The 27,275-nt window shown below is 40.2% G+C and overlaps 2 protein-coding genes and 1 long non-coding RNA gene across 6 annotated transcripts in view; 1 reads left to right on the top strand and 2 right to left on the bottom strand.

The window, feature by feature from the left end:
- Window positions 1-4,786: 4,786 nt before the first annotated feature.
- On the bottom strand, window positions 4,787-12,166 carry znf281b (zinc finger protein 281b). Of its 2 annotated transcripts, none has more exons than XM_028568592.1 (7): window positions 11,971-12,166; window positions 9,425-9,952; window positions 9,102-9,215; window positions 8,802-8,925; window positions 7,645-7,737; window positions 7,393-7,511; window positions 4,787-7,005 (listed from the first exon to the last, which is right to left on the bottom strand). In XM_028568592.1, exons 2-7 carry the CDS (start codon window positions 9,878-9,880, stop codon window positions 5,383-5,385), a joined length of 2,529 nt encoding a protein of 842 aa, XP_028424393.1. In that variant the 5' UTR covers window positions 9,881-9,952; window positions 11,971-12,166; the 3' UTR covers window positions 4,787-5,382. The 2 variants fall into 2 exon arrangements, with proteins under 2 accessions (XP_028424393.1, XP_028424394.1); XM_028568593.1 differs by having other exon boundaries at window positions 7,645-7,728.
- Window positions 12,167-15,158: 2,992 nt separating this feature from the next.
- Window positions 15,159-24,258, top strand: LOC114548699 (G protein-activated inward rectifier potassium channel 1). The gene is made up of 3 exons (XM_028568725.1): window positions 15,159-15,827; window positions 22,963-23,179; window positions 23,529-24,258. The coding sequence occupies exons 1-3, from the start codon at window positions 15,159-15,161 to the stop codon at window positions 24,200-24,202; spliced, it is 1,560 nt and encodes a 519-aa protein (XP_028424526.1). The 3' UTR covers window positions 24,203-24,258.
- Window positions 20,144-27,275, bottom strand: part of LOC114548701 (uncharacterized) — a 37,353-nt gene continuing 30,221 nt past the window's right edge. For 2 of the 3 annotated variants that reach the window (XR_003691392.1, XR_003691390.1), the window contains exon 4: window positions 20,150-21,537. This is a non-coding gene — a long non-coding RNA (uncharacterized LOC114548701). Of the gene's footprint in view, window positions 21,538-27,275 lie in introns of all 3 variants that reach the window. The other variant, XR_003691391.1, reaches the window with a different exon arrangement.

Below are 27,275 nucleotides of genomic sequence, written 5' to 3'. Positions count from 1 at the left end.
TAACTTGCTGCTGTAACACAGTAATTTCCCAGTTTGGGATTAATAAAGTCCATCTATCCATCTAGCTACTGTAAGCTATTTAGGTTTTTGGTTAAGTTGAATCAGTAGAAATAGGCCTACATTTTTTGATTATACCAAGCTGAAAACACACACATACTTATTTTTAATCTGCATGCCAAACTCTTGAACTACATAAAATACTGTCATTCCCAGTGATAGTCCTTAACTTTTCACCCAACAATCAACATAATCATGGTATGCAACACTATGTTACTATTTACCATAAATCACATTGCTTTGCTGAACAAAAAGGATTTCACTATTCATTTTTTTCCCTCACAATCTTAAAGGGTTAAAAGATCATTTCTCAAAAAGTACATTTTTGAACTGGGGTTCTGCTTATTATCAAAAACACACAGTTTATTTAAGAGCAGGTCAATTCTTCATTCCTGCAAATTAAGAAATATAACAGTATAATTCTCCAGCTACATTTTTCACCTGCAGGTTTTATGAACATGTTGCCTTGAGTCAATAGAGGTGCGACCACAGAGCAATAACTGCCTCTGGGTCATCTTGCTAACTGTAAGTCCAAAGTGATTTACAGTTGTGATCATCCCAACCCCCTTCCCCTCCTCAACTCAAGCTACCGAAAGCAAACAGGGCAGGGGCAGAAGGAAGGGAATATTTCTTCAAACCAATTACACTGCAAAGTCATGGCTTTATAAAAATGGGTGACACATAAAAGGAAAACCAACTTTAAGTGCAGAGTTGGAAGAAGTACTCAGATCTTGTACATAAATACAAATGAAGTAATACCACAGTGTAGAAATAATCCCAAGTAAACATACAAAAGTATTGGCACCAAAAGTGAAAGTACCCATTATGGTCCATTTTAGATTAATGTATATTATATTATTGCATTATAATTAAGAATGCATTAATGCTCATCAATTGAATGTCAAAGCTGGTAATGGTTTTATCTTAATCTATAACATTACATTTAAATGTATTTGTTGATTATTATTAATACAAACATGTAAAGTAACTTAATTTATCCAATAAATGTGGAGTAAAAACTACAATATTTACCTCTGAAATGTAGTGGAGTAGAAACATAAAGTAGCAGAAAATGGAAATACTAAAGTAAAGTTAGCCTGGCATCGCAAGACGAAATCACAAAGGCCTTTCTGCCAGAGCAAATGAAACATGAGCTCGGCAGATTTGTATAGTTCCCAGGGGTAATGTAAACTACTTTTTTTTTTTTCATTTTTGCTTCGACTGTAATGACCCCACCCTTTTTCTTGTTCTTTTATTAATAGTATTATTATGATATTTTATTGCCTGTTTCTCTGATTGCTGATTTTGTAAGGTGACCTTAAGTGTTTAGAAAGGCGCCTATAAATAAAATGCATTATTACTATTATTATTATTATTATTATTATTACTTCAAAATTGTACTTAAGTACAGTACTTGAGTAAATGTACTCAAGTTACTTTCCACCACTGATTAAGTGTCTTTTTTTCACCTAATGTTATAGGCAGAAGATTCTCTCTACTTTCTACACTATCTGTCCATGGCTGATTTATTGGGAATTTTGTTTATCATGTTGTACATGTTGTATTTTAATATTGTGATGTTAAAATTTTTGGGCTAAGTCCTGGATCTTCACAATCCTACCTAAAGCATCTTTAAGGAATGGTCAAGGTTAGGAAACTATAACACTTGGTTAGGTTTAGGGATAGGTCATGGCTGAGGCTGTTTCTCTAACTTATCTGGATAGTGATTTGTTTGGGCTGAGCTGGATAGACTTGTTATTTATACTGAGACAAATAGAGTAAGTAAAGAGAGAGCACAGTTTGCTCCTAATTTAAAGCTACTGAAAAGTGTAATCGAACAGTTAAAAAGGGTTGAAGCTGCTGATCTATTCCATACAAAAGACAAAGAGCCAATTGCCATGGGAACAGTGCAACACTATGGCATCTCTTCAGTGTCTCGGAAGGTCTAGGAAACAGGTTTTTCACAGCCATCAAGGTCAACAGTGTGAAAACAAGTCTTGTTGACATTACATAGAGCACCTTTTAAAACACCTGTAAAACATGCAACATATTTCAAGCAACTGATATTGTCAAGATTTCATCTGAGTTCATGTCTGTCAGGAGATCCTGAGTTACTTGGTGGAAAACAGCTCCATCCTCAGGCAGCAGGGCCTCATGTCTAAATGACAGGATGATTCACATCACATAAAAAAAACATTATCCCTTAAAAGATCACAGGACATACTGTAAACTGGACTTACTCACAGTAGGAGCGAGGTGCATCCACTGGAAGAATGCAAGTCAGTGTTAACCAGGGACTCCTGTGTCTGTTGAAATTCAAACTTCAGCTGCATAAAGAGAGTATTAAAACCCACTTTACTCCAAAAAGCAGTAAAAGTACAAAATAATGTACAGAATAAACAGTGATATATAGAATAAAGAATGTACAATAAACAGTAAGGGGTAGATATGAATATGCTACAGTATGAACAGTCTGAGAGGAAGCCGTTTAAGCAGGCAAAATATGAATATGAATTAATATGATACCCAATCCTGGTTAATTAAAATTCTATTCAACTATTATTGCCAAACAACTATTTTGTTTTCTTGGTAATATAAGAAACTTGTATTGTCATTTTACTGCTGTGCAAGACAATACAACGAAATTGGGATGGCACATATTCGAATATTAAATACAATATAAAAGAAAGGCTAAATAAGAGCAGTTTTTAATGTGCAAAAAACTAATATCAGTGGCATAAACGTGTAGTAGACCTAATATGATGAATTCAATTTCCAATATACAATACTTGGATTGATATTTTAGTGTGCTTTTGAGAGACAAAAATCCCACACTGTGTACTTTTTTGTAACAAAAAGTTTTTATTGGCTTCTCTAATCCGTTCATCATCTCAATAACAGGTACAGCCTGGGAAATCATATCACAAGGGGTCTAGAACAAATAAGACAAAGGAATGCTACAAAACTTGGTATTGAGGTGACAGTCAGAAAAAAAAGCCATACAAAAAAATGTCTTTATCATGCATACTGGAGAAAAACTCAAAAACAAATTGAGAACACACATTTTTAGTGTTTTTGTACATTTTTGTAAACAATATCCTTCTAGAGATCATATCAAAACACATTATGGCAAGTAACAAAAATAAGGGATATAACATGAGAAGAATTAATGTTCTATGAGGCATCTAGAATGCAACACTGCTTGGCGTGGATGTTTTTACAGAAAAAAAGAAAGAAAAGAAAAATACATTTGCATTTTGACGAGTCATTTGCTCTATAATCGTAAACACAGGCAGTGTTAAATGATTATACAATATTTCGAAACCTATACTACAAATATTTCCACTACATACATGAAACACGTGTCCCTGCTTTCTTACGCTTTAGTGATATGAGGTATATTTAGGTCAATCGTATTGTCTTTTCTTTTTATCTCACCCACTCTTTTTCTCTCCTTTAAAAGCATAGTGTGTGTTTTGAGTGAGGTGGCTGGTCGGTCAGTCTTTGTTCCCTGTGATCTGAGCAGCTTCAAAGTCTCTTGGCTGTGGAGCTCACAGACATAGGAAAAGGAAGGGGGGGGGGGGCTCACAGGAAATCAACTAAATTAAATATCAACTCTGGCTGCCGGGTTAGAATGGCTTTAGCCATGGAAGACAAAGAAGGCCATTGTTTATTCTTGTGAGTGCAGGGCTGCATTTTTGGGGAGCGAAGGTGATAACTTTTCTGTTTCTTAACTGTATTATTGAAGCAGTTTCTTGCAATTACTACAACAGTGGGGTTAAAAAAAAATCATAAAATGTAGAGGGATGGGAGGGGCAGATCTGGTGATTACTTGCCAAAAAATATCAGCTACTGAGTTGTGTTGTGGCTAGTGGAGAATAAATAAAAGGGTTTGGGTATGTATCCAACATACTCATGGGTTCAGAGATATAAGGGTTCCAGCCTGTCAGCCTGTCTCTCCAAACACTTAAATACAAAGAGGTACTCTCAGAATATTGTATTACAAAATTATGGCAAATCATCTTTTTACAACATCGCCCAACAAAGAAAAAAAATAAAATCCCCCCCCCCCAACCCCTCCCGCTTTCTTCTAAAAGCAACAAAATACATTTAGATGCCCATGGTCATGCCTAGTCAACCCCTATCAACCCCCTCCCCCACCCCCCCCCTCTCATTCACAGTTTTCTCCTCTTAAAAATAATATTAATAATCATCGTATCACAAATGCAAATTGAATGGGTTGTTGTTGCTTCCAATGATGATTTGTTTAAAAAAAGTGCTTGTTTGATTCCATTGACACAAAAAGGAACAGCAAGGAGTGGAGTAGAAAAGTGGTGACTTGTTTAAAAAAAAATAAAAATCAATCACTTCAGCAACAGCATGATGAAAAGATCACAAATTCATGTTCATTGCTTTCTGAGTAAGCCGGAACAGCAATGGGTTGAATTTTGTCTAAGCTGTGGCTTTTCTACTGGCCACCGGTGGGCACAACCAGAGGAGTGCACGGTTAGATAGGCTTCGTAAACAGACGCATAATGCCGACAGAACAGCCACTTATGTTCAAACATCCTCTTCACTTCAGAACATGCTGTGTGCTGAACTCCACTACCTCGCGTGCACGTGGCTCTCAAAAGAAATGTGGATGTCTTCACAATTGACACAACAGTACCATAATCTCAACAACATGCAGTCGAAACCAAACGTGATCATGTATTGTAATTTGTTGTTCTGACAAGTTTGGAGAAAAAAAAAAAAAAAAAAACACAAAATCAAAGCTTTGTAGTCTCAAAGTACACCTGTAAAAACTGTGCTAATTGCATCTCATTATACAAAGTCTTATTACACAATTTTGCCTATTTTCCTGAGTTAATACGTTTCTTGTAACAGACAATATATACTTTTTTTGCCATTTGAATTCTGGGCCTTTCCCTGCCACAAATGTAATTATTGAAATTATCAACATTATTCATTATTACTTTACAATGGTATGATGATTGGTAAAACACAAGGGTTCAGAAAAAGAAATCAAGCAAAGTTTATAGCTACCCTCTAAATGTTTTAAATTACATTTAAATCTACGGTACGTTCATATCAAAATCACTACTTTTAAACAAAAATGAAGCAACTAAATACATAAAAGTGAGAATATTTTTTAAAAAATTGCATTTGAGGCCATGAAAGACCCTCCCTGGTCATTTTGTATCAACATTTAATGGCAGTGTATAAAAAAACAAAACTTTGCTACAAGAACAAAATTAGGATGGGTATAGGGACTGTATGGACAGTAACAGAACAGTCCCCTACTGGATTCACCTCGTTTGACCCTTATCTGAAACTTTGGCTTGTCTGGGTTTTTGATCCTGTACTCACTGGCTCACTGACGTCAGCTAACAAACTGGTATACCCTGAGAATTCTGACACTGGAGTCCGTATTCGGTGGTCGACCTCTGTCCCAGGATCACTGCCATAGCTCAGAGGGGTCCCCCGCCCTGACTTGAACTGGGAACCAAAGGCCTGGGCGAAGTTCTCGATCTGGTACGTGGTTTCTTTAGGGGGGTTCAGTGGGGACAGGTCTGGGTAGCTGGAGCCGTTGGTGGGTGCAGCGCTCCCTCCGGCCTTGGGCTGCTGCCCCTTGGAGCCCTCTGCTGAAAGAGTCAGGTCCTGGGGAGGTAGGTTGAAGGTGCCAGGGGAGTGCTGCTTCTCCAACTGCTCCGTTAGCTCCTGAGATGGAGTCAGCTGCTGGTGGCTAGTAGGTTCCAAGCTGATGTGGTAGCCTGCCTGGGAGGGGGAGCAGACGAGCATGCCATAGTGGGACTTGGAGGAGGATGAGGAGGAGTTTGATAAAGGGGCGACGATGGGCAGTGGGGAGGAGACAGCAGGCGGGTAGCCACAATCCATTGGGGATGTGGCGTACACGTGTTTGTCTGAGAACAAGGGCCCCGTGGGACTGGAGCTGCTGGACAGGAGTGGGAAAGGCCCCGTTGGGCCAAGGCTGGGGAAGGGTCCACTATGGCTGGTGCGCTCAAGGGCCTGCAGGAGGAACTTTGAGTACTCGCTCATCACTGCTGTCTTGTCACCACCGTTGGGGGAGTCATCCTCCAGCTCAGGGGTAACGGGGGCTGCTGGCTGGAGGTCTACGTGGTGTGGGTGGTCCGACAGGTCGAAAGTCACGTCATGGTGGTGCGTCCCCTCTGGCTTATGGCTATAATGGTCTAACAGGCTTTGCAGTACCTCATCTGGAATGCAGGACTTGTCGTGCTTTAGTTCCAAAGGAGAGGAGTCCAGCATGGCCAGCGTGGGTTCAGGCCCCAGGGAGCCCTGGATGACACTATTGCCCTGGGATGCCATGTGCAATGAGCCGGCTCCATAGTCATTGTTAACTGCATGGAGGTAGCGCCGCTTTTTCACAAACTGCATTGCATCATCGTAGTTGCTGCTGGTGGCGGGCCCCTGCTTGTTGGCCCCGGCTCCCTGGAGCAGACCCAGGTTATCAAGGTCGGAAACCTCCACATGATCCATGGAGCCAGGCTTGTGGCCCAACCGTTTTTGTCCGTCAGCACTGTCTTCCAGAGAGAGGAGGCCCTTGTCCAGGCCCTTGCGGCCAGCTTTTTTAAAGACCAATTTGGGAGTACGTCCCTGCATGGCGGGGCCAGAGCCCGAGGGGTGCTCCATGCTGAAGTCCTGCAGGCCCAGTTCGCGGTCCATCCCCCCAGACGACGAGGCTGCTGATGCAGCGGCATTCTTCTTCCTCTTGCGCTCACCGCCCTCACCGTTTTTGGACTTGGCCCTCTTGCGCCCGGAGGTGGTAGAGTTTCCCTGAGTGAGTGAATAGCTGCCTTGGCCTAGCTCCGCTTCGCTGAGCTCCAGCATGCTTGGGTCCAGGCCCTTCTTTATGGCTTCTCCACAAGTTCGTTTGTGCTTCAGTAACCGGTCTGTTCTTGAGAAAAACTAAAAGTAGAGAAAGGAGGGAAAACGGATGACGAAGAGAGGAGTATAAGCTTAGTTTCCACTGAATGGACGGAAGCGTTATTGCTAAATATTATTAATTTCTTAAAAACAGAAAATATACTGCAAAAGGTACCATTGAATTTCATGAGCAAACATTACATTCCCTGAACTCTTCTGACACTGAATGGCTTTATAAGGGATTGGAGAACAGAAAGACAAAATGTTGAATGGCCCACATGCTAATGATAATAATGCATGTTACTCATACACACTATTCAATAAAGGACGATTCATAAAGTATATACAAAGCCAACTGGCAAAATGCACAAAATTAAAAGACAAAACAGTGGTATTAGCTACTTAGCAAACAGACTAGCTATAACCTACTTGCTGGCAGGTATCGCAGCGATATGGCTTCTCGCCACTGTGTGTCCTTTTGTGTCGCTCCATATGGTACTTCTGGATAAAGCGCATGTTACACTGGTCACAGCTAAAAGGCTTCTCTCCTGCAAACGACATAGGACAGTGTTAGGCCTTGTGTCACAATAGCAAGGTTTATATAAACTGATACTGGTGACAAGTGAACGCAGTCATTCCAAAACACTTCAGTTCACTCCATATCCACATGCAGCGACTCACCACTGTGGATCTTCTCGTGCCGCTGGAGGAGATACTTCTGGATGAAACTCATGTTACACTGACTGCACCGGAAAGGCCTCTCACCTGTGCGATCAAGAGTACAACAATCCGCTCACCACATTAATTAATTACCTCTCAGCCTGTCGTATAACTGCGTTAACCATATGGTCACAGTGACACATGAACCCGTGTCATTTTATCAAACACCTGGTGCATCAATACAAAATAAGATGTATGAGACTCACATGCTAAACAGTCTAACACTAATAATAAATATGCTGAAGAAACTGAGTGTATTGCATTGTGTATTTAGAATGGCACAGGGCCCCTTTGCAGAACACTGTTTCCCATGTCTAAATTATGATATACAAATACTCTAGACTGCAGAGACCATTTGTAAGATACAGTAACACTCGGAGGAATATGGAAAAATCAAGGCAAATGATTTAAAATGAACGGAGGTCGAGAAAAAAAAAAAAAAAAAAAAAAAAAAAAAAAGAGTCATGATTTACTTTAAATCATTTATGAGTTCAAGTTCAAAGAGCCAATTGAGGAATTTCCAGCAAAGAGAATGACTAAGACGTCCAGAAATATATGAGTAGTCATTGAGTCATCCCTGGCCTTAGCCATGTCTGGTTTCAAGTAAGGCCCCAAGCACTCATAGTGAAGGGCAAATTAGTGAGAGGGGAGGTTAGTGAAGAGTGTAATTTAATGTCTAAGGGGTTCTGAGAGTGCTGTGTTTATTAATGGAAAATTGTGTGTTGTTTTTGGGCAACCTTGGTAACATAAAATTATACCAGATTCCATGCAAATGGATCTGGGGATGTATATTATATAATGTATATATACAAATTACAACCGGGATCTTAAGCATACTTTTATTATAATTTGGTAGTGCCTTTACAGTCTTGACACAAACTTGTACAGACTGTTTTCTGTAGCTGTATCTGTTCTGAACTTACATATCCTATGTGCATCTTATATAACTTTTTTCAGCATAGGAGATCTAATCAGCAATGGTGCATTTAGTGAAAGGAGTAGTGGACATAGTTGGTAAATACATATTTTAATTTAGACATACTTTAAATGTATACATTCTGGAAAAATACTCAGTCTAGAGAAAAGTAAAGCACTGACAAGCAGCGAATGTCTCTCACCTGTGTGTATGAGCACATGTCTGCGCAAGTGGTAAGAGCTGCGGAAGGCAGCATTACAGTGCTCACAGATATGTGGTTTTGAGTTAGGGGACAAGTAGGCTCCATCTGCATCCAACATCATGGCCTAAAAGGAGAGAGGACAAGTAAGATACTGTTGACTTCTACACATCACGTTAGCAAAGCACAAACAAATTTAAAGGCCAAATGCCTTTTTTTCATGTGTAGACAGGTTTTTAGCAAAAGAACAATTTTTTTTTTCTGGTGTAGTGACAGAGATGAGGAAGCAGATAAGTCATTAACCTTTGCAGCATCGTTGCGTTTTCTTCGTGCTTTGCCTCCCTGCCCATCCCCATTGCTCCTCCGCCCTCTTCTACCTGAGGACTCTTTTGGTTCTTTACCCGGTCTTCCATGCATCTAAAGTCAAACGACAAGGTAAGTTTACCACTATAAAATGGCAAATAGAGGCAGAAATCGCTAGTGCAAGAGGAAACAAAGGTCTACAAATAAAAGCCTGTCACAATTTGTGCTTAAGCAGTAAGGGGGCAAACTAAGCACAAATTAATATGTCAAATTCAACTAAATATTATATCTAAACAAGATTTAGAACCACAACCCTTTCTCACCGGTTCTCCAAGGGAACGAACGTTGCTGAGGCTGAGGTCATGCAGGAGCATGTTCTGGTGATTTTGGTGGTGGTGGTTGCCGAAAGACATGTCCGGCATGTCGTTACCACTCTTCCCTGCGCCCCCTTCAGCACAGTTCACCCCTACTCCTCCAGCCCCGCCATAGAGGGGCATACGGTAATCCAGCTCGCTTAGTCGCTCCTGCTTAATGCCCATACTTTGGAGGAAGCCCCCGGTGTTCACAGCAGTGGCTCCTTGGTGTTCCGGGGGCGAGTCGCGTTCTTTCTTCAGGATCATCTCGTGAGGAAGTTCGCCCATAACAGACTGGGAGGCCAGCCGTGTAAAGCTGGTGACGGGCGGCAGGTGGCTGAACATAAGCATACCTGGTGCAAAATTGGGATCCATGCCACCGTTGCGCAAAAACTCATTGCCTAATTTGTCTTGGATAATACTCATAGTGATGGTTTTGCTTTGTGCAGGGAAGAAGGAGGGCAATAAATCTAAAGAGGAATGCAGGAAAAAAATATCCTGGAAGAGAGGGCAGATAAAAATAAATGTGTCATGTTAAGTATTGATGATTTCAGACATTAATAAGCATACAATTCAAAGTAAGTCACATTTTATTGTAGCCCAAGTCTTTAGTTTAACATTTCACCTCTAAGTCTGGCCAGTAAAGTAAATTTAGTAACTGCTACATAGCCTTCAGTGTGTACTGCGTGCACTACAATGTTCTCTGAATTTCCTCTCAGTCGCCCATTCATTACTTAATTGGATTTATTAGGCTTTACCTAAAGGAAGCACTGCTTACAGTAACTGGAAACCCTGATAAATATGTTGCAAAAAATACTTTAATTCACACTGAGGAAAAAAACTAATCATGAGAAATCTCTGAATTCAAATAAACACCTCATTTTGGGAAACTTAGTCAAATACAGCAGCGCATATTGACACATTTATCAGTGAATTGAATAAATGAGGTCAGTCATCATGAAAGAAACTAGATTGTATATTCATGTATTCAAGATATTCTAATAGAAGATAAATGAATGGATTCAATGTGTGCCAAGGTATTAGTAAAATACAAAAATGTGGTTAAAAAGGCCCCAAAAGACACACATTTAGGATGAATAATATCAATGATCTATGATGAAGTGACTGCAAAGTAAAAATTGGGAAGCTCTGCACTCCATGTTTCAGCACTAAAACGTTTCTATTATTTTGTTCAATATAAGAAGAAAAATTCATCAAAAATTCCCTCTGAAATATTCAATCCTCATCCCGTATTGTTCTGCTTGCGGCATTTAGCACCACATGTGTCTTGGACTGTAGCCAAAATCAAATATGTGCAGTAGGTTGATAGCGTTTATACAAACATCTTTATTGTTTTCGCACTTTAATGCATGCTGGACTACGCCGGTTGCCATCTTTGGCTAATAAACCAACATGAATGAAAAAGCTGGGGGGCAATGGTTGCAATATTGGCAAATTAATCGGTTCACTACACATGCCTAAAACAAACGATATTTAGGTCAACTACAGCTAGACATTTCAAACAAATTGGGCAGTCGGCTGCTAAGTGGTACGTGTATCGAAACGAGCACAGAAGACTAGAGATTGTATTGTTTAGTCTAGACCAGCCGACCATTTGGCTACGTGACACGGAATTCAACAGAAAGCGGATGAGCTTTTGTGATGCATAATAGTTAGCCAGCTAGTTAGCATAGCAAGCTAGCCGGTTTAGCCACAATCAGACAATCAACGCACCTTTACGTCCTCAATCAAAACAATAGGCTAAGACGCATTAAAAGCAAATATCTTTCATTCAAATTAAGTCACAACAACACTTTAAGTTCTGTGGTCTCAAATAAGCCACATATTTAGTCAATACATGTCTAATCTGATCCGTTATGGTCAATGTAACGTTTAGCCTGTTAACGATACCTAGTGTTGCTATCAAGCTGGCTAACACTAAACAGGATCCATGGTTTGATACTATTAATGCATACATTGGCCATTTAAAATGCAATAATATGTGGGGAAGCATCCTAAAACCAAATGGCACTAATCACTCACAGAAAAAAATAGCAGTGAAAAGAGAAATTAAACAGCAAGTTTGATTTAAAGTCAGGTCAGCTGCATAAATTGCACATTCTCCAATTCCCAAGCTTTGATGACGCTCGTGAAATCAAATCTGTCTGGCGCTCTATTTATTGTTAGCTAACTTTAGCTGTAATTACAACCGCATAATGCTTCGGCTAGCAAAACATTCCTCGGCGACTGCGGTAGCTACATATGGACTTCAGATCCAGCGACCGAGCTAAATAAAACTGCGCTTTAAGGCAGCTGTGTTTATAACAATCAAGCTGCCATGAGCTAGCTATTTAGCTGCTAGCTGCCCCACTGAAAATCCGCATTACGGCCCATGCAACAGAAACAATGATGCTGGGTCTCAGTTCATCTCCCCGAGCCAGACAATTCCGTCGCGTAAATCTCGACAAAGCCAAAGCACTCGCCACAAATTAAAATCTATTTAGCTTCCCACTCACCTACACATGACCGCAGTTGGTTTCAAACGTGCCTATATTCTCTCTGTGTTCGTCGCTTTAGGGTTTTATTGCCAAAACACTGTGCTCCGGCGGTCGCTGCTTTCGTCCATCTTGTCCTGGCGCGGGGAATTATGGGTGTAGCGGACGGGTCGTGAGAGGAGACAGGCGAAGTCTGCTGAGGTTTGGGTTTGAGAGAGACTCAGTGGACAACCTCAGTGGTCTATCATAGTGTCATAGTATAATACATTCACATTCCAATACATATTACTAATCTGATACCAGTGCTTTCACTCATTAAGATCATTTTTTATCAGCTCAGGTAACATGAAGCCAGGGGCCCTACATTTTGAGTAAGTGGCCTCCATGACTGAATGGTAGTTAAAACACTGAATTGTATGATGACATGGATGAATAAACTGTATGTAATATGCATCGGTCACATTTAGTAGTTGCCTTAGTAAAGTCAGTATTAATGCCAATTGGTGTATCAGATTGGTGCATCCCTACACAAAAATACAGCGCTGGATTACCAAAGTAGACAACAGCTGTGGAGCACAATACCCAACTTTACTGTGCACTGATTTTTGGTAATCTCATTAATTACAAACTTCATCATGGAATTTACTTCACTGCAGACATTGTTGATTAAGGTGAGTCCTTCATTATGACCTTATGTTATGGCCCTACATTATATAATGTCCCTTAGTCAAAATAAACAGATTTTAAGACCTTCATTATTTTTGTTTATATTGTCTTCACAACTGCACAATTTTTGCCCTCTTACCGTTCTATTCCTTAGATTGAAAAGCACAGTTTCTGTTGGTATGTGATGGATTCACTATGATGTCGGTGTCCTTTCCTCTTAAATGTTGAGGCACTACATTTGTGGCTTGGTAGAACTGGTTATTTAAATTGCTTACATAATAATCCTTGAGAGCTTTCCTTTCACCACTGAAGCATTTCCATTTGATATTTAATATCATCAAGTATTATAAAAATTAGAACACTGTTCTTCTACAGTTCAATTATCTTAGTTCACATGTTTTTCTTCCAAGAGTCAAGAGCAAAAACAGTCTAACTGAATACAATGTTTTTCAACTGCTAGTTATCAGCTGAATGCCTTACAGTGATGAGTTCATGGCCTGTGCTTGGAGTCCACTGTTCATACCATACAAAAATCACAATTATCAGTATGTCCAAATCTAAAAACTTTGGCCAGTAAAAGAGTTTTTTCCATTTTGTTGACATGGCCATTTATTTAGTTTACACTCCTAATACTGGACAGCTGGCCTGTGATTAAGTCCAACAGGGTGTCTCCCTCTTTCTGTTTTCCATCAGCCTCAATTTCCTTTATTTCCAGTTAACTCAAACAACAGGGTAAGTGGGCTGATGTAGGAGTGTAACATGATAAATTGACAATGATGAAGGAACTACAGAGGAAATCAAAATGTTGCAACATTTTCCATACATTCAAACTTTATAATCCTCTTAGGACTGGTGCCATTACCTGCTTTCACAGCGGTTTGATACAATCTTACTATTGAAAAAAACAAAGAACAGACACAGTATTGATCACATCACTGCCCTCATTTGAAAGGGAGCAGCAATGATTCCATAATTATATTGTGTAATTAGTTTTGACAACATCTAGTCATATTCATTTGATAATATTTCCACAGGGACTTGGTGTGAAGCAATGTAAGATAAGAGATCCTTTATTGTTCTCTACACAGTGCAGTACAGTAAATAGAGGAACGGAATTGTGTTTCCCTGGTCCCGGTGCAAAAACAAAAGAATAAACTGAAATGAACATAAGGTGCAAACAAGATATAAAAACAGGTAGGCTACAGAACAAGACAAAGTACAAACATATAGTTCAATACTGGGATATTTATGTGCAAAATGACATTTCTAATCATCTTAATCACCTTAATCATCTGTATATCTGTATATACACTTTTTTTTACCTGTCTGTTTAAAATAAGGGTGTTTATAGTGTACATATTACTATTATTATAACTCTTATTCTATTTTTTTCTATTTCTTATAATACTTTTTGTATATTTTTCCAATGTCTATTTAATGTGTACTGTCTTATTCTGATGTGTGTGATTTTTTCTTTTGAGCTGCTATAACAAGGGATTTCCCCAGTGTGAGATTAATAAAGTCTATCTTATTTTATCTTAATTTAACATATGTAGTAAGGTGCAAGTATTCCAACAACCCCTATAATACAACCTACCAATGAACACATGTAGTTTTATGGAGACATTTGTCTGACACAGTGACTTCAAATGGAGTATTCTATAGTGTATAATGCGGTTCATACAGTATATCGCCATTTATTACCTCAGGTTTACTTTCATCGCAGTACCACTAGGGGGAACTAAATAGCCAACAATCACCACAAATGTCAGAATAACCAATTTTATAGTAGGCAGTCTTCTCCGCAATAAATATATAATTCGACTAGGGGAAACACATTTAAAAGTAATGTAAAATAAAATAAAATGAAAAACTAAAAGCGGCCTCATATAAGGATGTGAAAATGTGAATTGGCTAAGTACGATCATTTTAGTGATTTCACGCTTAAATTGTTTACTCGCTCGGATGCTGTTCTCTTGGGTACAGGCCAAATAAAACAAAACCATTTCCCTCTCTGTCCCCTCACATCAGCCCCCACCCACCGTCAACCGAGGAATTTCTCATACGTGCTGCAATTCGTCTACAATCTTTAATTTGCAGTCACTTCTACCAGAACTGTTCCCTCAGGCAGAAGTGCGCACTGTAGCCTGCCGTTCATATTCACAGGTCTACTGAAACAGCATGTCAGTAGACCTACCAAGGACAGAGCCTTTGAGTCGAGCTGTTTGAATGCAGCTTTTGTTTTAAATGTAATGTTGAAGGTGTGTTATTCCTTCCATGGATGAGACCTGAACAAAAAGTTGTCACTTGCAGCAGACTCCTTTGCGTAAAGGACCGAATCTGAATCATGTATTGCGCAGAATCTCTGATCACTTAGGATTAATTTACAGGACAGTGGCGCATCTCCACCTCACAGGATGCGAGTCGCGCGCTGAATGTTATTGCATGGTTCTGGGCAGGGGGTTCCAAACTTGCGCAAAGACCCTGGTTCTGAACAAGTAGCCTATTAGTACTTGTCACAAGTAGGAAGGCTATTTGATACAATGTCAGCCTTACGGCGGAAATTTGGTGAGGACTACCAGGTGGTAAACACCAACCGGGACACGACTTTTTCTGCACCGGCGAAGAGAAAGAGGCAGCGGTTTGTGGAGAAGAACGGTCGCTGCAATGTCCAGCACGGTAACCTTGGCGGAGAGACCAGCCGATACATCTCCGATCTCTTCACCACGCTGGTGGATCTCAAGTGGCGCTGGAACCTTCTCATCTTCATCCTCACTTACACAGTTGCATGGCTGGTCATGGCTTCAATGTGGTGGGTGATCGCCTACATCCGCGGCGACCTGAGCCACGGTGGCCACGACTCGTCCTACACCCCGTGCGTCGCCAACGTGTACAACTTTCCCTCCGCGTTCCTGTTTTTCATCGAGACGGAGGCGACCATCGGCTACGGCTACCGCTACATCACTGAGAAGTGCCCGGAGGGTATCATCCTCTTCCTCTTCCAGTCGCTGATGGGGTCCATCGTTGACGCCTTTCTCATCGGCTGCATGTTCATCAAGATGTCGCAGCCGAAGAAGCGCGCCGAGACGCTGATGTTCAGCCAGGACGCGGTCATTTCGCAGCGAGACGGGAAGTTGTGTCTTATGTTCCGAGTGGGGAACCTGCGGAACAGTCATATGGTGTCCGCGCAGATTAGGTGCAAACTCATTAAGGTAGGTTAAAGGTTATAGTCAAGGTGCGCAATAGCCTATATCCAAAATCACTACACAAGTAGGCACTTTGGCGCAGTGAGCATTTGCCTATTGAAAGGCCATAATAAAGGCTGAGACTAATTGACAGTCACTTAATCTGTTTTTAAAATGCTCATTGTGTTATAAGGGTGCTTTTCAAGTCATGCGTTTAATTTCTATTCATCTCCAGAATTGATTGCATCCCCTGAGGGTCTCTATGCAGAGGCTATGGTTTTAATATGGGCTCCAAGATGTATTTTAGTGACTTAGCATTTACTCCCTGCAACTACTTCAGTAGCTAGAGTCTTCCTAAGCACAGTGTGTTTCTGCTCAGTGTGTGGCCTGGTACAATGGGTTTAGTAAGTTCAGCCTCTGCTTCAAAGTCCATAGATGAGCTGAATGGGCCCCCGGGGGACAGTAGGTGGAAAAGCACACTTGTTGACTAAGATATCAATTTAACCAATTTCTCTACTGTGTGGTAAATCATTTTCTTGAGTTCAGTATTGCCTAAAGACAAAATGCCACTAATCTGAAGCACTGAGAGTTGACGGTGATATAGTGTACCTCTGTATCAAGTGTAAGCTGGTTTCAGAGCTGAAGGAATATCTGAGGATGAAAGGCGCTGAGGCAGCTGCTGGCTATGATAAAAAAGAAGAGAAAACATTTTCTGTCAACTTCACAACTAAAAGAGACTGACTCTGCAGAGTCAATCATTGCATTTTCTAAATCAAAATTCTCTGCAAAATCTATGGCCGATAGCTGGACAGCACTATTTTCTGCCATGTCAAAATTCTTGTCCGTGCACCACAATCCATCATATAATTTGACAGCTTTGTGTTTTATGTGCAAGCCCTGTATTTTCTCACTGTAGCAGGAATGTCTTTTCTCCAGTCCAAACATGAGCGGATATCTAAAGGACAGCAAGTGCTTTGTTTTGGCAGGGAGAGTTAATCGTGGGTGGAGTAGCATGATGATCTCAAGTGACAGTTTACTTTCTGAACCTTGAGGGAGAGTCACCAGAAAGCGCCCAGTATGTTAGTATTAATGTGGGCATACTTAATGTTTTGTTGCGCTCAGATTTGATCCAGGCATATGATATCATTTAAAACAGTGTTTTAAATGATGATGATGATTTAACTGTTATCAAATGAAAAATGACTCATTTTCATTTGATAACAGTTAAAGTATCCATTAGAGAAATAAAAGTCACTCAGTTTAACACATCAAAAACCATGACTCAATAACTTATTATCGCTATTAATAATAATACATTTGATTTATATAGAGCTTAACATGGTACTCAAAGACACTTTACAGTAAAACCAACCTAATGTTCCAGCTTTCTCTATAATGAGTTTTATTTAATTTCATTCCCATTGACTCATTATTTAACAGCCTAGAAAGGCAAAGAAAATGCTATATCAACAACTTTACAGAGGCCAATAGTTACATTCAGAGAGTTTCATATTCTGTAATAGCTGTCTATGACGCTTCACTTGGTTCTTTCAAACAGAATGAAAGCAGTTAGATATTCACCCATGGGGCATGCTGTCATGTTTGACTTTGGTCAGAACCATCTGTGTATCAATATTACAGATGTGGTCTAGTAGAATGACCTCTCTTATACCACATGGAGCCCCTACAGATTTATTATTAAAGAAGAATATATGGGATAATTTAGTTTATAGTCTTTATTTGATACCTTAAGGCCCAGTAGAAAAGTGGAAAACTTGAATTGTGAGCAGGTCTGATTCACAACATGAAAAGCGAAACAAGCTGCTGCAGTACTGTTGCAGAGTAGATACACTACCACTACTGGCTACACTGCACCATACTCAATTTCACCTCTAAGGTCCTTTTTTAATTTTAATTTTAATTTTTTTTAAGTAAACGATCCTGCCTGAGCATAATATAGTTACTGCAACAGGGAACGTTTGTTGTTTAAAGTGTTCCTGACCCATCTGTTTCAGATTTTTTTAGTTCAACAGACATTGGCTTTCTTTCAAAGATCAGTTGATCAGACAGGTCTTTGCTAATGATCTGCTAAAAAACATCGCTTTCCTGTGCCATCAGTCATGACCCGAGGACAAGCGGTAAACAATCAAAACTTTCTGAGCTCACTTTTATACAGTGCCGTTTCATGGTTCATGAATTTTCTTGGACAGTGAGACAATATAATAAACATAAAATACCTTATTTTAGGATTAAACCTCTATTTTCTTTAGATTCTATATTAAATGTGTTGTTACAGCGGCCAGTGTGCAGGATACCACTGTGGCATTGCTGCTGAATAGATTCAGTATTTTTATGTCTTTTAAAGGGCACATTAACAGACACAGTGATGTGTTTATGAGCCCATAAAGCTATGGCATTGTGATGTCAGACTGTACAGTGGGGTAGTGTAGAGTAAATTTACTCTACATCACCCCATAGTACTACTATACCTGCACTGTGGGAACAATGCCAGGGCTTCAGGTAATGCACAGCTCAAGGTCACCGTCAGATGGGTTGTCCTCGAAGCTGACTGAAGATATGAGAAATGCTGCAGTAAATCCTAATGACAAAGCTGTGTAAACGCACTGTGACATGGCAACTGCAATCAATTCTCAGGGATAGGCATGAGTTGTAACTTTTTATGGGACCTGGATACCTGGATGAAGTTGGCCACATTCTTGATGAGCACTCATGTTATTTACAATGCAACGTAACTATTATGCAGGAGTGCATCTACAGTATAACTGTTTAAGGTTTGTTAAAAAAGCAAACCTGTCAGGGAAATTGTCTAAAATATATGCTGTGTATGTAATAAGCACATTTCGGTGCAGTATTTTAACTCTTTTCAACTCTATTTTGTACACACTTTTTCACAATGATTCAGGAAGCCGTGATATAAGACTATTATCTTTATATCACCAAGTTTTATAAAATATTTATACACTGTCTACTCAATATATCACCTTCCAGCATCCTTATAGGTGGTGCTGCTAGTGCCCTCTGATAGGTGGCTTTTTCCCCAGACTGTGTTTAAGCAATAGCTCATGACAGATGGTATGTTTTGATTTCATCACAGCTAAGGGCCATTGTTCGGCCTGACACAAAGGAACCAATCAGATTGCTTGATTTGAGCTACCCGTTTCATAATAACATACGGTACATATATATTTGATGCTGGGGCTTATTGCCTCCATGAATTTCACTGAGGACTGAAGCGTCGTAAAAATAGAGTTGTGAAATGGGAGTCACTGGTCCTGGGAGTGTTTTTCCCAGTTCTTTCTTTTCAGAACTTTCTAGTAATTGACACTTGCTTGGAACGTTTTCGTAAAATAAATAAATATGACAGGCACTTATTGAAAAAAGTAATGTAGATGTACCCAGAGTATAATTTCATTAGATACTTCTGACCTAGATAACAAATTGAACTAGAAGGGCACTCTGAGAGCTCAGACCTCTGCCAAGACATGCCCTATTTCACAATGTTAATGCAGTGTGAATTTTCCCAGTCGGAAACAAATTTTTCCAATAATTTAGACAACACATGAATGCAGCACAAATGCCCTATCTCGCAATGTTAATGAAAGTGAAAAATATAAAGTGTATCCGTCTCGTGATTTGAATCCTCACCAAAATTGAATGGGTTCTTTCTTGGCCCATGCTACACCCTTCTACCAAGTTTCATGAAAATCCGGCCAGTAATTTTTCTGTAATCCTGCTGACAGATAAACAAACCAATAAACGGACAAACTGAACTGAAAACACATCTTCCTTGGAGGAGGTAATTATCAGCAGAAACATTATTCCTTGGATAGACTGTGCATTTCTCTACATCCATAATGCATATCAACTTAAAAAGAGAACTGTCATTGAATTTCAATTAATATTAATGCAGCTTTCATTAATAAATCAATAGAATGCAGTGGTGCACTGACCCCTGAAGCACTGGCAGAATATGATTTTAATGTAAAGAAACATGTTTGCACGTGGTTTGCCAACAGTGCATGGAAGAAACACACTCATCTTAATAGGAAAAAGTGCTCAGACAAAAAACAAAAAGACAAGATCGAGTGACAGCGGGGTGGTGCTCCCCAGTGTTAACAGACGCTTGTCTTAGTAGGTTACTCTACTCCACAGCAGGAGATAAGTCATAAGGGCTAGTTGTAGCAGATAGACAGGCAGGCAGACATGTCAGCATGACTCGCGACATCTGCCACTATCCAACTCTGAAGGACGAGCAAAAAGAAGAGAAAGAGAGAAGAAGACGCAAAGAGAAAGAACAGTTGAATTTGCTTTAATGGTGCTGTCGAGAGATTGGGAATTGGCAGCTCAAATGTGACGTCTGTGGGAGCATTACGTTTGATGTCCAGCTCAAAGGTTCCAGCTGGACACACAATGGACATAAGCACACACAAATACACAGTTGCATTAAAGACACATAAGGACAAACATGTACACGCATGATTCTTTCTAACTTTCACTGTCACTGTTGGTGTGTCTTTGCATCGCTCGCTCACACACGCACGCACACACACAGTCACTGAGGAAGTGAGTCACCAGGGATAGAGCCTGCTTTCATTCAACCTGAAACTCAGGTGGCTCGGTAAATTAAGCACTCCCTCTATAGCAGGTCCTCTTCCAAAGGCCATTAATTTCCCCCTTGTGGCAGTGACTGTTTAGCGGCAGTAAGAGAACACACAAAGCTTTCACCTTGTTAAAACCACTCAGTGTCAAGCAGGTTTCCCTTGGCAGATTTTAATTTAGTTGCAAAATGGAGCTATGAACAGTATGTGAAAAATAGCAGCTTCACTTTCATGACTAGAATTGGCTTGAATATGACTTCCCAGGAAATTGTTTTTCAATCTCAATGACTTGTATCAGCGTTGCTGACAAATGGGACACCTGCCTAAAATATCTCACTGACAATATACATTTTTAAAGGATTGGTGAAAGAAAGAAATTAATATAATCATGACAGGCTTTTTTAAACAATTGCATGTGCTCTTCCCACTTATAGGAGACAGAGGAAGCTTTTAGAGATCAACAGCAATATGGAAAAATCAATAGAAAAAGTATTAAACTTGAATTTAAATGTTATTTTAGCCTGTTTTTTATATTTATGTCTAAGAGATGCTGGAGGAGGATGAGGGCATGAAGCTGGTTAATAACTGCACACAAAGTACAATTATATGGGGTAGCTGTTTCCCATTTCGTCTTTATGCTAAACTAAGCGCCTTCTGGCTGTAGCTTCACTTTCATCCTACAAATATAAGAGTGGTATCAATCAAAGTATATTTCCCAAATTGTCTGTACTGTAAGCGTGCAAAAAACGTGTTGACATTTACACCTCATCTTTTACACCTTTTACTGTAGCAAATGCCAAAATGAAGTTATAATACCTTGTTAATTTCAAGAATATACCCAGTAGACTGGTGGTGTGGCTTTTTACAGCTCATCTTTATATATCTTACCAGGGCCACATTTTTTTTAACATTGTTCTGTTTTCTAAAACATCAACCTTTCTTGCTTTTGGAGTTTTTTTCTGATTTAATTTCAGTCGACATGGGACATAGGCTCCCTGTCTGCATATTCCAGGAGCGCCGATCACTGATACAGCATGACACTTTCCCTCACCATGCCAGGGATCTGTGGGCACAGACGTCTTCCTGTGAAATGTCACACCCTTCTGTCCTCAGCATCCCTGTGAATACAAATGACAGTTTGTGTGCCATCTGTGGACCAAGTGGCTCCTCGCACAAAGGCCCAGGGAGGCTACTTTGCATACAAGTTAACATGAGGCGAAATGGAGAACTATTTGAATTGAACCATAACAGAATATTACATAGTTTAGGTTATACATTTGCATTTGTATTCACTTATGTTGGTAGTAAAATTAAAAGGGGTTGGGCTTTGATTCTCCCTCACCCTGGGTGAAACAAACATTGTTTCCTTTGTAAATCATTCACTCCTGTCGTAACAACTGGAGTAAGAGGCTTGTTATTGACAGGAAAAGAGGGTTTATAAGCTCATAGAGACGTTTGAGCCTTGTCCCTAATTCCATGAATTCATTTAACAGTTAAAAGAGTTGATTAAGCTTAGTTTCCCAAGAGCGAGCACTATGTTCTCCATAATCTAATGATACTTGTCTAAGAAGCCAGGCTACCACAGAGTGTTAAAGTACTCTAATGTGCTGCCAATGTGAGTAATAAAGATTAGTGTCTCAAACTATAAATGTAACCAATGTTGTCTGAAAGAGATGTGGGAGACCTCTGTTTTTTTACACCCTTATTCTCACTTTTAGAGAAGTTAAGTTCACAGAGAACAACATTAAGGTCTAAGAACACATTTCTAGTGATGTTGCCTCTGCTGGGTGTATTGGTCTGCCATCTATCATGCCAAAACAATATGTCAACATGTTCATTTCTTTGTATTGTTATATCAAAATGCATCCATGTCTCTGCCAAAAGTGTCACAATGTTTTTGTTGACTCATCCAACTCTCAAGGCAAATAAATACACCTACTGTCAGAGGTGTGCTTTTACGTGCTATCATTTTGCAGCAACATCAAAATAAAGTCTGAGGCTCAGGGCAAAAACATGCCCCTCTTAATCCCTTCCCTCCACTTATTGGGGACTAGGACACATCTATGATCACTTCTAGTTTGCAGGCTTTGTCCCGCCGGCTTTTTTGCTCTAAAAACTCCCTCCTCACTTTAACTCCCACCTCAACATCCTATTAAATGTGGAATTATGTCTGACCATGGAGAAAAATTGCCTTCTCAAAGCTATTTCATGGGACCCTTAACACAGCTTCAGTTACATTCCCATCGGGGGTTACACCTGCAACAAATACATGCACACATATACATATACATTTAGAGAGAGTTTTTCCCAAGTTATACACTATCTATTTCAGTGCTATAAAGAATGTGGTGTTTAAATTCAACATTAAGCATTTAGTGGTGGTTCAATTTCACAATTAGGTATTCAGTTGCATATAGGTTTATTATTGTTATTACTTGCTACCATTACTGTGTGCTCTGACGCTGTTGTGGAGGAGAAATGTGAAGAATTATCCTCAATAATTAAATGAAAATGTTATATATCCTGATCATTTATGTTTCCAGTCTCGGCAGACCCCAGAGGGCGAGTTTCTGCCCCTGGATCAGTGTGAGCTGGACGTGGGTTTTGGGACAGGGGCGGACCAGCTCTTCTTGGTGTCGCCTCTAACCATCTGCCACGAGATCAACACCAAGAGCCCGTTCTTTGATCTGTCGCAGCGCTCACTCATGAACGAGCAGTTTGAGATTGTTGTCATCCTAGAGGGCATCGTGGAAACCACTGGTTAGAGCGAATTATCATTTTTGAATATATATATATATATATTCCTCATAACTTCCTAGCAAGTAGCATTACTTAGTAATATAAAATAAAATATATAATGGAATGTTTAATTTCATGGTCTTTAATTATTCAATAGCACAAGCTCTTCTCCGTCTGTCTTTTTTTCCCTTCATATCTCTGTCTGCCTTTTCCCTAAAGCAATTCTCCACTTTTCATTTCTGTTCCCTGCCTGGCTGTCTGTCCAATTTTAATAGCCCCCACAATTTCCTTCGTAATGTCACAGTGTTGCCTTTTTCTTGTCTGTATTTGAAATATTTCTCTATACTTATGTCTCTTCTCTCCATCGTAGGTATGACATGCCAGGCGAGGACATCTTACACCGAAGATGAAGTCTTGTGGGGCCATCGTTTCCTCCCCGTCATGTCACTGGAGGAGGGCTTCTTCAGAGTCGACTACTCCCAGTTCCACAACACCTTTGAGGTCAATACGCCTCCATACAGCGTCAAAGAGCAGGAGGAGAAGTCCCCATTAAAGTCGCCCAACTCTCTTTCTGTTGCACCCACCCCCTTATCCCCTCAGCTGGGTAACAATGGCCGAGGAGGCCGCAGGGAAAGGCTTATGTCAGCTGACTATGCAGACCACGTAGAGGACCAATCCCACAGGTTGCCCAGCAAACTTCAGCGCATGAGCTCCACCAAGGAGGAGAACCTTTGGAGGGGACTGAAGACAGGGTCAGCCTTGCCTGGGGGGAAGGCCTCCAGCACAGGAGACCTTCCACTTAGTATTCAGAGGCTGAGGTCCAGCTCCATCCCGGTTGTGACGCAAGCACATCTGGATGAGCAGGTCCAGCTGCTGTCCTTGGATGGAGAACCTGAGGAGGATGAGCTGGAGAAACACAGACTACCAGCAGCCATAAGCACCATCACTGCTCCAACCTTAACCCCAGTTCAGATCCCCTTGGTAGGGGGTCGGCCAGAGGACAACCTGCCGGCCAAACTGCGCAAAATGAATGCTGACCGCTGACTTCTGCAGACTATACCTTAAAGAGTTTTTCAAATTAAAATTGGACTTGATGGGCATTGCATATACCGTAAAAAAAAAGACTATTGTGATATAAGTTTTATTTTTTTTTCTGCAGTTTTTAGTCAGTATTTTACATTTATTGACGGGCTACTTAGTTGTCCATTGCGACAAATAGAAGGACAACGCCAATAAGCCATCCATCCGCTCGTACTGTGAGTTATTTTTGATAGATCACCATCTGTGCCCCCCACTGACTTCGAACACTTCTGTCCTTTTTCTTTTTTCTTTAAAGTCACAAAGTTACATCAAATACTTTATCTCAAACAACTACACTTTCTTTACCTAATCAAGCACCAAAATGTCGTAAATAAGCCTGACCTGAATTGATCATTCGCTAAACCCCTCCCCCGAACACGGCAGGTCTGTCAAGCTTTGGATTTCTCCACATACCTCCAGCAGTGTACATGGGGCTTTAGTAAGACTAAAAACCCACTGGAAGCAGCATGAAGCAAAGTTTGCCCCCATTAATTTTCTACTTGGCATGAGTGAATCGACTTGCAAGGTATTGTTGACTTCCTGGCAATGTGGGACTGACCAGCGATGTGAAAAAAAGGAAGGGTCGAAAGTTGAACATCATTTAACCTTATGCAAATGAGGGCAAACTTCACTTTGTCCGCTTCTAGTGGGTCTCCTCTGTAAGAGTGATACCTCTGCATTTACAAAGTTTGGATAGTGGGGTCTATCTTTTAACCTTTCCAAACCAAAAACACAAGAACAAAAGTGTGAGGAATGCATGAAACTGTGAGTTTATATGCTCTAAAGTAAGCTGCAAACGTTAACAGGCGAACAAGCGTACTATCTACGGTACTACAATCGTTACTTCCATGGCCAAGGAGCACTATAAGTAATTGACTACCTACAGTAGTTCGTGGGGTTACAGGTCATATTAAAAAAAGCACCTTCAACAACTATAGCACATCCACTGCGTAGTATTTCCACACTGTATGGAAGCCGATCCTGGAAGCTATCGGAGTGTAGGCTACAAAAGCAGCTCCGTCCTGCTCAGCCGGTGACCAAGTTTTGAGCCAACTCGTGTAGCTAACATTAGCTTTATTAGCTAGCTAACAAACAGCTCAAGCGGCAACTCCTGGTTCTGAAAAATGAAGACAAAGCTGAAGTGCCAAAAATTGCAGTTCCTTGAATGGGTACTTGAGGCTTGCTGCAAAAGGCTGCTTTAAGTTACAGGCGACCACCACGGGAGACTGTAGGCTTCATTTGGCCCTCCTCGGCTCCATCCACACTCCACCTCTTTGCCCATTTTTGGTTAGCCGGGACCGATGTCAGGCACTGCCAAGAAGGCGACGGCCAGAACCACCGGGAGTTGCCCACTTTGAGCTTAATTTGGGCTCTTCTGAAACCTATGGGTAATGTCACAGGAACTATGTCCATATTTTATACAGTCTCTGGTACAGTTGGCAAAATCATTGGTTGCCTGCTAGAAATGAGAAACCTGCTTTTGTCTACCTCTGTGAAGTTAAGCACCCATTGTTTTCGAATATAACTAAGAATTTAGAGTAGTAACTCTGCCACTGTCATTGAAAACTGCAAATGTGCCGTGCGAGAATGAAAGCTTGACAGGCATAGCAACAGTAACTACGGCAGACGGGGCTTAGCCAATGGTCAATCAACCTGAAATGGGTAAAATAGACTCACAAAAACGTCAGTCAGGTTGATACACTGTATGTTTTTATCACTTGTACTGGACATTTCTTTATTTGAATGCTCACTTGATTTTTATGTTTACTACTGTACAATTTAATCTATTTTTTACCTGTGTGCAGGGTTTGCATTGGCCTGTTATACGCATGGGTGCAATTTTGGACTCTTTTATCATGAACTGATTTATTAAAATGTAAAAAAAAACTAATATTTGGGAATGCAGGGTTGCTGACATCAGGGGACACGTGTATTATTGCTAATATAAGATACAACTTAATATTGCAACTGCTAAATAATAAATTATTTGAAATCACAAGTGTGTCTGGGAGATAATTATTCTTTTTACATAGTTCAGCATTTCAACACCCTGTGGTTTCAGTCTGCAAAATGCACCAACAGATCATGTGTCACCTGCTGCGATGGTTAAACCAACATTCATCAAATATTAAAACCTTAAATGTGAGTTGTTTCTATTTTGAAGCAAAGTTTAGGAGGGCAAGAGTTCAGATTAAAGCAAACACAGACAAAATCCTATTGCATTTAAACCCTGGCTGGTAGATTAATGTAGGCTACTCTATTCCTTCCTCTGCTAAAATCAAAGCCCTAAGCCTTACTCGGGCTGCAGCTTCAGCTAATTATTATATATATAAGTCATGCCGATTGTGGCTATCAAGATAGAAGTGCTCCAGCGGAGGTTGATTTTCCAGACATTACACATCTGAGGATATCCAGAGATAATTAGTCCTACTGCAAAGAATGGCGTAAAACAGAAATTTTATTATGTAACTCGTTGACAGTGCAAAATGACCTCTGTCCAGCTTAAGATAAAATTAACTCAGATAAATGATGTTGGGGGGGGGGAGAATAAATCACAGACAATTGTTCACACATACATAATACTGGATAATGATGGATTCAACTGTAAAGGAAAATCTGTTCCTGTGTCAGTAAATTGTGTTTTGGGAAATGGATTAGTCTAATTTTCACCTCAGTTGCACTTCCTTGGTGAAATAAAGGTCATTACATATATAGAATAGAATAAACATGCTATGTTTGTAAGCCTGGACTAATTTCATGTCTGAATCAGGCCATACTATCTTATTAAAAATGGATGAGATCCAACCAAACCAAAACCAAGAGTCCTTAACAATAAAATACATTTTGAGATTTTTAGAGTTAAACATTAGAGTGTCCTTGCATATTTTCTTCTGCACCAAAAGGGAAGTAATATCTGTAAAAACTACATTTGAGCTAACTAAGAATAGAAGGTTGCAACAGATGACACAACACAACACAAACTCATCTGGAAACTTTACATGAACATAAACTCATTATAGAGCAGTTTCATAAGCAA

Source organism: Perca flavescens, chromosome 21, assembly GCF_004354835.1.
Source record: "Perca flavescens isolate YP-PL-M2 chromosome 21, PFLA_1.0, whole genome shotgun sequence".
NCBI classification, from domain to species: Eukaryota; Metazoa; Chordata; class Actinopteri; order Perciformes; family Percidae; genus Perca; species Perca flavescens.
The sequence above is the reverse complement of the archived record's forward strand: the minus strand, read 5'-3'. Positions and strand labels throughout refer to the sequence as shown.

Excerpts from the sequence above, each read along its gene's own strand:
- znf281b (XM_028568592.1), bottom strand. The coding sequence starts at position 9,880 with ATGAGTATTATCCAAGACAAATTAGGCAATGAGTTTTTGCGCAACGGT. Across the intron at positions 8,926-9,101 it reads AACGCAACGATGCTGCAAAG|GCCATGATGTTGGATGCAGA; the intron begins GTTAATGACTTA and ends CTCTCCTTTTAG. Across the intron at positions 7,512-7,644 it reads GCACGAGAAGATCCACAGTG|GAGAGAAGCCTTTTAGCTGT; the intron begins GTGAGTCGCTGC and ends TGTCGTTTGCAG.
- LOC114548699 (XM_028568725.1), top strand. The coding sequence starts at position 15,159 with ATGTCAGCCTTACGGCGGAAATTTGGTGAGGACTACCAGGTGGTAAAC. Across the intron at positions 15,828-22,962 it reads TTAGGTGCAAACTCATTAAG|TCTCGGCAGACCCCAGAGGG; the intron begins GTAGGTTAAAGG and ends TTATGTTTCCAG. Across the intron at positions 23,180-23,528 it reads GGGCATCGTGGAAACCACTG|GTATGACATGCCAGGCGAGG; the intron begins GTTAGAGCGAAT and ends TCTCCATCGTAG.